Source organism: Drosophila obscura, unplaced genomic scaffold (assembly GCF_018151105.1).
Source record: "Drosophila obscura isolate BZ-5 IFL unplaced genomic scaffold, ASM1815110v1 contig_150, whole genome shotgun sequence".
Taxonomy (NCBI): Eukaryota; Metazoa; Arthropoda; class Insecta; order Diptera; family Drosophilidae; genus Drosophila; species Drosophila obscura.
Window position 1 is genome coordinate 13,159,722 of NW_024542736.1, and position 9,555 is coordinate 13,169,276.

At 49.0% G+C, this 9,555-nt stretch overlaps 2 protein-coding genes across 3 annotated transcripts; one reads left to right on the forward strand and one right to left on the reverse strand.

Annotated features, from left to right (window-relative positions):
- Positions 1–454: 454 nt before the first annotated feature.
- Positions 455–5,572, reverse strand: LOC111066557 (neutral ceramidase). Of its 2 annotated transcripts, none has more exons than XM_022355270.2 (6): positions 5,469–5,572; positions 2,876–3,032; positions 2,483–2,806; positions 1,551–2,417; positions 883–1,493; positions 455–821 (listed from the first exon to the last, which is right to left on the reverse strand). In XM_022355270.2, the coding sequence occupies exons 2-6, from the start codon at positions 3,002–3,004 to the stop codon at positions 638–640; spliced, it is 2,115 nt and encodes a 704-aa protein (XP_022210962.1). In that variant the 5' UTR covers positions 3,005–3,032; positions 5,469–5,572; the 3' UTR covers positions 455–637. The 2 variants fall into 2 exon arrangements, with proteins under 2 accessions (XP_022210962.1, XP_022210963.1); XM_022355271.2 differs by lacking the exon at positions 5,469–5,572 and adding an exon at positions 4,288–5,018.
- A 582-nt stretch (positions 5,573–6,154) lies between these two features.
- On the forward strand, positions 6,155–8,716 carry LOC111066559 (STAM-binding protein-like A). The gene is made up of 6 exons (XM_022355276.2): positions 6,155–6,267; positions 6,352–6,666; positions 6,811–7,365; positions 7,427–7,742; positions 7,802–7,914; positions 7,977–8,716. The coding sequence occupies exons 2-6, from the start codon at positions 6,551–6,553 to the stop codon at positions 8,140–8,142; spliced, it is 1,266 nt and encodes a 421-aa protein (XP_022210968.2). The 5' UTR covers positions 6,155–6,267; positions 6,352–6,550; the 3' UTR covers positions 8,143–8,716.
- The last annotated feature ends 839 nt before the right edge of the window (positions 8,717–9,555 follow it).

Here is a 9,555-nt window from a genome sequence, read left to right on the forward strand (position 1 = left end):
ACATTGATTTGTTCTATCGCATAATTATGATGATGCTTTAGTTGTACATGAAAGCCACAATTTCCAACACATTTTTTAACAATTTAACTGAGGTCTGCTGGTTTGCTTTATCAGTCTTTTCATCTGACCATTCGCTCGTTTTTTTTAAAGTGGTTTCTTCCTGGTCTCTTCAGAGGCCTCTCGCATCTTTTTAGTTGTAAATTGTATTTTGACTCCCAACCCTGATGTGAGAAAGCGAAATTTGTCCATACCTTATGTCCTTGAATATACCTCTCTTTTGGCCGGACGATTCAAATGATGCATCGAAAAAGTATTCAGCGGATAGAGAACTAAGTATTTATGAGTTTCATTATACAAGTTCTTGTTTCTTTCGGGATACGCAACGAGTAAATGTATCTTCTATATGCAGCAACTAACTGTCAAGTACAATTCACTGCAAGAGCATCAACCCAAGCCTTCGATTTGTTTAGTTTCAACAAAATTTGGCATCCTTTTTATTCGCAGTTGCAAAAATAAAGCTTTTCCTTCACTCCGTCACTTATAAATGGTAAATAAATACATGGATTCGCCAGAATGGCGATTCGAATGCTCGTCTAGAATCCAGGAATACATAATTATCGACCCACTCCGGCACGGATTAGTCCTCCTTGACGGTGAAGGAGTGCGAGAGGCCCTCGTATGGATACTTTCCGCCGAGGATGTACTTGTACTCGCCCGAATGCCGGATGCGGTAAACCCCAGGAAGCGTTTGCGGGCTGATGTTCCAGTAGATTTCCAGCTCGCTGAATCCCAAAATCGTGTTGGTGCGGTGCCAGATCATCCTGCAAAATGATACGAGATGGTGGAGATGGTTTCCCCTCTGCAGAGTGTGGAAATACTCACTTGGTCTCCCAGCTGGCGTCCGTGTAGGCCACCTTCCAGCGGTCCTCATTGATCTTTCGCTCTACGGTGAAGTAGGTTTTTTCGGTGAAGAGGTTGTTGCGCGGATTGCCGGAGATGTAGGTGACCTTGACGGTGTCATTGATTCCGTACTCCTTTCCGGGCTGCGTCTTCACGTAGCCAAAGTCCGTGTTGATCGGATGTCCATCGAAGAGCACGCCCGTGTTGAGGGACAGCATCACGTCGTTCATGTAGGGCGGACTGGGGCCCGGCTCCACCGTCTCGTTTCGCATCAGGGCCTTGGTCAGGCGCTCGAACACGTCCATGTAGATGGAGTGCGTGTGTGGGCCGAAGATCGTGGAGGCGGCCTCGTATCTCTGAGCCTGGTACTCCTCGGGGGTCACCGTGTAGCTGGTGTAGATGTTGGTCAGCCCGGCGATGATCACTTCAGTGTCCAGGCCTCCGACGGCGGACGCTGCAGCCCGGATTTGGTTGCGCAGGCGCCGTCCAGCCATGGTCGTGAACTCGCATGGAACGGCGGCGATGATCACGTCTCCGATCTTCAGAAGCTGGTCGGACACGATCTTCGGCTGCCACTCGTACGGGAAGGTGGCCTAGAAGGAGGAGTGTTCATTAGCACGAATCACAGCTATATCCCTTCGGATACTCACCCTTCCGGTGGCCAGAAGAATGGGCTTCGGCTCGTGGCACTTGATGTCCTCCTGGGTGGGAGTGGCAATAAAGTCGCGCACGAAATTCCACATGGGATTGTCTGTGGTTGTTCCCTGCTCGAAGCTGAAGGCGCCGGGGCCGTCGGTGGTGCCGGCAGCAAAGCTGTAGCCCATAGCCGGCTGGCAGCCCCGGATCTTGTCGATCTTCCGGCTTAGCGGGTTGTAGGCGCTGCCGTTGTAGTTGGGCATGTCCACGAACTGGTGGATGAAGCGCACGTCACCGGTGACCTCGCGGGCCGTCGACTCCTGGCTCTGCTCATTCAGCAGACCAAGAGCGGCGTCCGCCAGCCGCTGGCCCACGATCTGGGTGCTCTCCACCATGTCCCGGCCTGGGCCGGAGGCGAAGCATTCTCCCTCGCCGGCGGGGCAGCGGGAAGTGAGCAGATCGCACTCATTACCCGAGATGGAACACTTGGGTCCCATGATGTTGGGCGACACATCCCCCAGGTTGGAAGAGCAGAAGGCGCCCACGAATTTGCCCTTGCCCGGCATCTTGTTCGGGTTGTACTCCTTTTCCAGGAGCAGGGCGGCGTATCCGACGTTGTCGCTGGTCACTAGCTTGTTGGTGTTGTTCATGGAGGTGGCATGCACCGCGTACCAGTTGAAGGCGCCCAGCAAATTGTTCTCCACATCCACGAAACGCAGCTGCGTCAGAGTCTTGTCCGTGTCGTGCTCGTACTGGGCCCTCTCCTCCTCCGGATTGCGCAGATACGACGACGGGGAGCGGTTTATGTTTACGTTCAGGACGGTGGTCTTCGAAAGGAAGACGCGTCCATCCACCAGGTTGTCAGTGGCTCGTTTGATGCACTTTACATTAAAAACAACGAAAATATCATATTGATATATCATTTGATTCGATTCTTTGTGCTTACCAAATAAAGGCCCTGGGCCATCACCTCAAAGGTCTGTGGGACGAAGCCCAGAATAGAAATGTCGTAGAGCAGATGCATCAGGAATCCTCCGGGCGCTCCGTGCGTGTGGGTGCCACTGATCGCCACGTTGTCCGTGTGGTAGAGGTTCCCGTAGCGGGCCTGAAGCCTCTTGATCACCTCCCGCTTCAGGCCGTAGCCCATCATGCCCGCGTCTGCGCTGACGAAGGCCACCCGGTTGCCCTTCTCGTCCTCCACCACGAAGGCACGGGCAAAGACGCGGGTGTGGATGCCACGCCCCACTTGCTTGATGTTCGCATAGCCCATCTGTAGAAGGAGGGAGTGAGGGAGTAGAGCTAAGTGCTTCCGGCTACCTTCCGCATTCGAGCCACTTACAAAGTTGATCTCCACTGGGGGTCCGGTGATGTCTGCCCGCCCCACGCCCACTTTGTAGGTGGCACTGGCCAGGCCACAGAGCCCGCCGAGGGCTATAAGAGCCAAAAAGGCAATCTTGGATATGGCCATCGTAGAATTAACAGCGATGAACTTTGGTCTGCAAAGGCATACAAAAGTTGGATTGATTTGTAGAAAGATTAAAGCTGCGTTCTGTAGCTCTCTGGGATGTCCTTCATGAGACACATAGAAAAAAATTAACCCACATCTGGCAGCCCCTCGAGTAGATTGCAAATATTTGCAACAAAGTGATTATGAGGCAACGGCAACCGATAATCGAATGACAGCAGCGAACGGAGCACTCAGGCACCCATCCAAACCAATTCCACGCGACGACCATCATCTATCAATTGGATATAGCGAGCCAATGCAAATTTCAATGGGGTATTCGTAATCGCTTGGACTCTGGTACGACCTCCAGCAGACGCGTCAATGTAAATGTGCATGTCGATCCCCCAATAATAAAAACAATAACAAATAACAATACACATAGTAATAACAAAAGCAAAGCCGCAGCTCGGAAGCCGCCTTATCAGCTGGAGATTCGCTCAAAGATCGGGAACCGGTTTTTATCAGCTTGCGAAAGTCGCGGACTGCGGCTATTCAGTGGCGGACTGAACTCCTCCAACTGCCGACTCTGCTGGTGGATAGTGTACATGCTGGATAGCAAGTACTTTTGAAATCAAAAGTAGTTTGGGTTTTCCGATACCCCGCAGACCCGCACTCACACTGCTTGCCCCTTTGTTATGCTCTTGCGGAGCGTATTGTGATTAAATCCGATTCTTCGAGGGGTATTTCGAGGCACTGTTGCACTTTCCGATCTTTCTACAAGAGAAAGAGTACCTGCAGCTTCGGTGTTCATGAGAATGCCTGTTTCATGTTTTCCGCTGACTTTTGTTTAACTTTTCGCTGATGAATCGAGTTCTTTTGTATGCAGCGGGTGTACCAAATAACAAATAGAACCTCTCCCTCTCTCTCAGAGAAGGCGTTAAGTGGGAAATCGAGTGAGTAATTGTCGCGCATGTAAAGCAGTGTTGGTCCCTCTCTCCACCGACCTCCCTATGGGACGGACACTCTGCATAATGGACGCACAACACAGGCCTGACATTGAAATCGAAATTATAATAAAATAAATATGCTGGCTGGCACTGGCACCGTCCGCCGACAACACAGCGATCACAGCTGCAGGGCCTTCGCACAAGATAGAGATACAATTGGGATCGTAAACACGTATCTTTCTGTGGCGGTCGGTCGGTCAGTCAGTCTGCGCCTGGTCTTGGTTTCGATTCGGATGCGTATGCTTCAGATACTTTTGCAATACTTTTGTAATGAAATGGCAGCCGGCACACACTTACACAGAGAGAAAGAGAGGCAGCGACTGCTGCTGGTGCTGCGGCTGCTGCTGCGGCTGATGCTCAGCCAGATACAAAAGTATCTCTTGGCTAAACGACGCCAAACGCTGATCAACGGCGGACAAACACGCCAATTGAGCAAATTACAGAAGATTTCGGTTGATGAGCCTTTTATACACTTCGCACTTTATACCGTTCGCATATAGACATATGTATATATGTAGGTATCTCTGTATGTATGTATGTATCTGTATCTTGGAGGTTGCCTGCACTCAATTTGAACTCGTTTCCGTGGATTATATTATGCAATCGACTCCTTTAGGCCAGCTTGAGCCCATCTGACACACTGGCACTCAATACTCTGATTGAACACTGACAGACCAGTCGTCAAACTAGACTAATTCCAGTCCGAATTACTTTAATTAATGTCGAGGGCTTATCACACTCGTGGCACCCAATTAATGGCAAATTAGAGCGATTATCTGTGGGAATTTCAAAGCATTTCCCGCTGCACTGCAATGGCACTTGTTTGAGACTTGTCGATTCGAAAAACTGATTTCAAAACACGCCGAACGAACTACCGAACGACCGAACTCGATGTAGTATCTGTTTATCTTTCCACGGCACCCATGCAAACGCGACACTCTCGATGGCCCCCTTCCAAAGCCGACAAGAGCTGAACTGTGGAGAGTGAAGATCTCTTGAAATGACGCCCGCTATGCGCCAAAGCTGTGCTTCGACTGGAAGCCCACTGGGAGCCCGAGCTCGAGCTGAACCTCGTTTTCCCTCCCATTATTTGAATGGATTTTTCGGGTCTTTGTTGCCGTGTACGTGCGATCCATGAGTCAGTTTCTCAGTTGGTCAGTCACTCAATCTAAGTGGCTCTCTCTCTCGCTTTGTGATCTTCGAGTGGGTCTAGTATTACGACCCACACTGTTGATTGTACCCAATCTGAATGAAAGCCTTAAATAATCCGCCGATAGCTTATCATATCGCACTCTAACTTAGTTTTTGCAGATCAGAGGCAATAGATTGGGTTCCCACTTAGTGCTGATGTGCTTGAGTAAACAAGTACGAACTTTGACCCCCTGGAACCAAGAATTGGTTTTTTTTTTTATTGTTCTCAGCTTCTGTTTAGCCCCGGATTAAGTATTTGCACTAAAAATTGGTTGACATTAGCTTACCCCAGGTAGTCTGCTGCCTCCCTTCCTTTAGGTCTGAGCTACGCACTGCTACTGAATGCATGCAGCGGCCACAGCTTGGCCACCCAAATGTGAGCCTTTAAAAATAACAACTGATAGTTGGCCATATCGCAGAGTTTCAGATTAGCCATGTTTTATGTCCCGCGATAGCGATACGGATTAGGTTTCTCCAATGCGACACACTACAGATTAGCGCAGGCTCAGAAGTTCTAAAAGAGTAATTATTTAATCCCAGCACGATAATCCCGATTAAAATATCCATTAGCTCCATAAGCAATATTATTAAAAGTAACACTATTAATCTCCTTAATTCAAATTCAAAAAGTCCCGCCCACTAACCTCAGTCTGTCTACCATTGTATACATGTTATTGGTGGGGTAGACTTTGCTAACTTTGCTGCGAAGAGAGATAAAGAGTGTTTTGTGTTTTGAGGTTACAGCGGACTTCAATGTACATATGTGTGCACACGTATTATCGTGCAAATGAACTCCCAGCAAAACTGAGATATCTCTACAAACATGTGGGAGCTCTCACTTAAAATATGTACTACTGCTGGTACGTTTTCGTTGTAACTGGCACTGTATTAGGTACTTTTTGGTATTTTTTACGTCGAAATTTAGTTGAAACTATATTTACGGTATATAATGGTACATTTCATCATCAGCTGTTTGACATTAATTCGACTCATTTTTAAGTTCAAAAATGAGCTCAATTTGATTTTTATTCCAATTAGATTCCAATTCGTTTACCTTATGCATTAAACTTTTAATTCCCAATAAGGGTTAGTTTATTTTAAATTTTCAAATGGAGAACAACTAAATGGCAGTTTTTATATTATATAATTTAATATACATTTGTTTGGCAGCCCGATTTGGTTCCCGTGGACGCCGTGAGTGAGTAATTCTTGTACAATCCAAGAAAAGCCCCAAGGAGTCGAGCTCTGGACCAACGTGGACGGACAGACAATCCTTGCTAGTGGGAAGCCACAAAGTCCGGGCACCAACTAACCCGTAAAAAGCAGCTAAACCAGGCGACCAAAAGCAGCAGTAGGATAAACATACGCCATGTCTAAGGCTGTGAACAACATGAGCATGGGGGTTGTGGAGCCACAGGAGCGGATGAAGCACCTGTCGCACTGCGGAAACCTCATCGAAGTGGACAAGAACCAGCCTGTGACGCGGTAAGTCTGGACTCCAGGCAGGAGGCTCAAGGCCATAACAGTCGAGGCGTCTCAATGTCACAGTGGGACCTTGAGTGCACATTTTCCTTTGAAGGATGTTCCCAGTGTGTGTCCTTGCTAATTGGCAAATGCCCTTCGTTGCAGCTACTACCGCTCGGGCACGGAAATGCTGCGCATGGCGAACGTGTATCTGCAAGAGGGCAACCACGAGAATGCCTTCATCTTGTACTTGCGCTACATGACCCTTTTCATCGAGAAGATTCGCCAGCACCCGGACTATGGCAACGTCAAGGCCGAGGTGAGGGACATTAACAAGCGCATCAAGGACGAGATAATGCCTACAACGGAGAAGCTGCGCGCCCAACTGTTGGCCCACTACCAACGCGAGTACCAGCAGTTCCTAGCCAACAAAGAAGCGGAGCGTGTCAAGGAGCTGGAGCGGGAGCGCGAACGGGAGCGGCAACGCCAGAGGGAGCTGGCCAGTCGGCAGGTGGCGGGCTCCAGCAGCATACCCTCGATCATCCCGGCCAATCTGCACGTGCTGATTGACGAGGGTAACCAGCCCTCGGCCCCGGATCTCGGCCTGTTGGACCAGGTTGTCTATCCGAACGACTTTCCCACAGGAGCCAATCGCACCAACCTACCGGGCTCTGGGCTGCTGCTCCCAGCGGCAGACGCGGCCTTCGACAAGACATCCAAGTGAGTTCGAGAGAAATGAGCTGTTTCCAGTCTTTGCCGCTCATACTTACAGCTCTTTCAGCTCAAAGCCCAACTTCGACCGAAACCAGAAGCCGTCGTACAACCGCACCGATTCCTTGCTTGCCGGTTCATTGCGTATCGTCCACGTACCTGGCGACACCATGGAGGTGTTTCTGCAGCTAGCGAAGGCAAACACCTCCAACAACATCGAGACGTGCGGAGTGCTCGCTGGTCATCTGGCCCAGAACCAGCTCTACATCACGCACATCATCACGCCGCAGCAACAGGGCACGCCCGACAGTTGCAACACTATGCACGAAGAGCAGATATTCGATGTGCAGGATCAGATGCAGCTCATCACGCTCGGCTGGATCCATGTGTGTAGCCTCTACTGTGTAGTCTCTTTCGAGTCTCTGATTTTGCGGTTCCCTTACAGACTCATCCCAGCCAGACCGCTTTCCTGTCCTCCGTGGACTTGCACACGCACTGTTCCTACCAGATGATGATGCCGGAGGCCCTGGCCATCGTGTGTGCGCCCAAATACAACACGTGAGTCATCGCTGACTCATCGGGGAAAACATTTCTTATCTATTCTTTCGTTTCACGCTCAGCACTGGTTTCTTTATACTCACGCCCCACTACGGATTGGACTACATCGCCCAGTGCCGGCAATCGGGCTTCCACCCCCACCCGAACGACCCACCCCTGTTCATGGAGGCGCAGCACATCCAGAAGGATGCTTACACGAAGATCAAGGTCATCGATCTGCGCAGATAGTCGCCCAGCGAGGCAGCAAAGCTAATTTAGCAATTGCGGTGGGGGACCCTCACCTCATAGATCTAACATCACCAGCAAAAGCTCACAATTTCAGTTGTCCCATGGAACCCAATGGAATCCCCAGGGACTTCCGCAGGAGGAAAGCGAATTCAAACAGTGATTAACCATAGACGGTATATAGAGAGACAGAGATACATATTTTCGGACTACAGAGGGGATGTATTTTTGCATGCAGCTGATCCCAGTCCCAGGATCAGGGACTTCTAACATCCAACTATTTAGAGCACTCGGCGGCATTTGTTGTTTAATTTGATGTACTACCAGCTTTTGCGTTTCGTTTTCTCTTAAGAACCCAATGTGATTTACAATTGTGGCTTACTCTTTCGTTCGTTACTATCTATAATTATTAATATGTTGTCAGGCCTGTGGCAGCAGATCCCCAGCGCAACCTACTGCAGATGCTTCTCGGTAGTGTCTGACTATTGCTAACTAAATCCGCAATAACCTGTTGGTAAAATAAGAATCATCATAAAATGCTATACCTTTTAATTAAACAACAAGTATTTTTCCTGAAGGTTTCAAAATGATTCATTTGGATATTGGCACCCCCAAAAATTGAAACAAGGGCGCTTGCCCTGCGCTCTAATGCCAGGCAACAAAATATTTATTTTAATTTAATTTAAGTTTTATTCATGAAACTCTTATAGATGGCTGCTATGAAACTTTCAAAGCTTTGGATGTTGAGGTAGTTGGTTGGCAGCGCGATTTTTAGTTCAAGGCGGGCGCCACTTACATATATGATGTACCTAAAGCTAGCAACAGGTGGCGCAGTGTTAGTTTTTCTTAAACATTTTCCGAGTTTTCACAGTTCAAATTCCCGTTCGGCAGGGCTATCACGGTTTTCCTCCCATTGCAGCTGCAGCTGTCTTCCAACCATCCATCCAACCGTCGGCTATAGCTGGATCCGTTTTGCGAACCATTTCAATATTTATTTTAAGTGTTAGCCTGTAAACTGTGGTTGTAATTCCTCAAAAGAATAACAGACATTTGCTTGTGCGTAAAAATCGATAAAAGAGCAACCCACCAGCTGCCATCGTCTGTGAGTGCGGCTTCGAAACGCCAAAAATCAGCGACTGTCCCGCCAAAAAACCCTATCGCAGGCCATCCCCCATCGGTAATAATGCGAATGCACATCCCAGATGCGCTTAATTGGATCCCCGCACCGCCAGCCGCACAATGCCAAGAAGTAAGTGCACTGAAGAGGCGGCTTAAGGTCCATGCCTCGAGTGTGCGCCAGTTTACGCCTTAATTACTTCTTCCACGCAATGGGAAAACACAAAGGAAATGGAAAAGCCAGAGCCGGGGATTAGGTGCCTACCGGGGTCTAAAAATACGCGAGCAGCTTGGCAGGAA

What these genes read in the sequence shown, in the direction of transcription:
- LOC111066557 (XM_022355270.2), bottom strand. Translation starts at nt 3,004, where the DNA reads ATGGCCATATCCAAGATTGCCTTTTTGGCTCTTATAGCCCTCGGCGGG. An exon ending in CCCCAGTGGAGATCAACTTT is followed by an intron (nt 2,807 to 2,875) that starts GTAAGTGGCTCG and finishes CTCCTTCTACAG; the next exon opens with ATGGGCTATGCGAACATCAA. An exon ending in TTCTTCTGGCCACCGGAAGG is followed by an intron (nt 1,494 to 1,550) that starts GTGAGTATCCGA and finishes TCCTCCTTCTAG; the next exon opens with GCCACCTTCCCGTACGAGTG.
- LOC111066559 (XM_022355276.2), top strand. Translation starts at nt 6,551, where the DNA reads ATGTCTAAGGCTGTGAACAACATGAGCATGGGGGTTGTGGAGCCACAG. An exon ending in GCCTTCGACAAGACATCCAA is followed by an intron (nt 7,366 to 7,426) that starts GTGAGTTCGAGA and finishes CAGCTCTTTCAG; the next exon opens with CTCAAAGCCCAACTTCGACC. An exon ending in TGTGCGCCCAAATACAACAC is followed by an intron (nt 7,915 to 7,976) that starts GTGAGTCATCGC and finishes TTTCACGCTCAG; the next exon opens with CACTGGTTTCTTTATACTCA.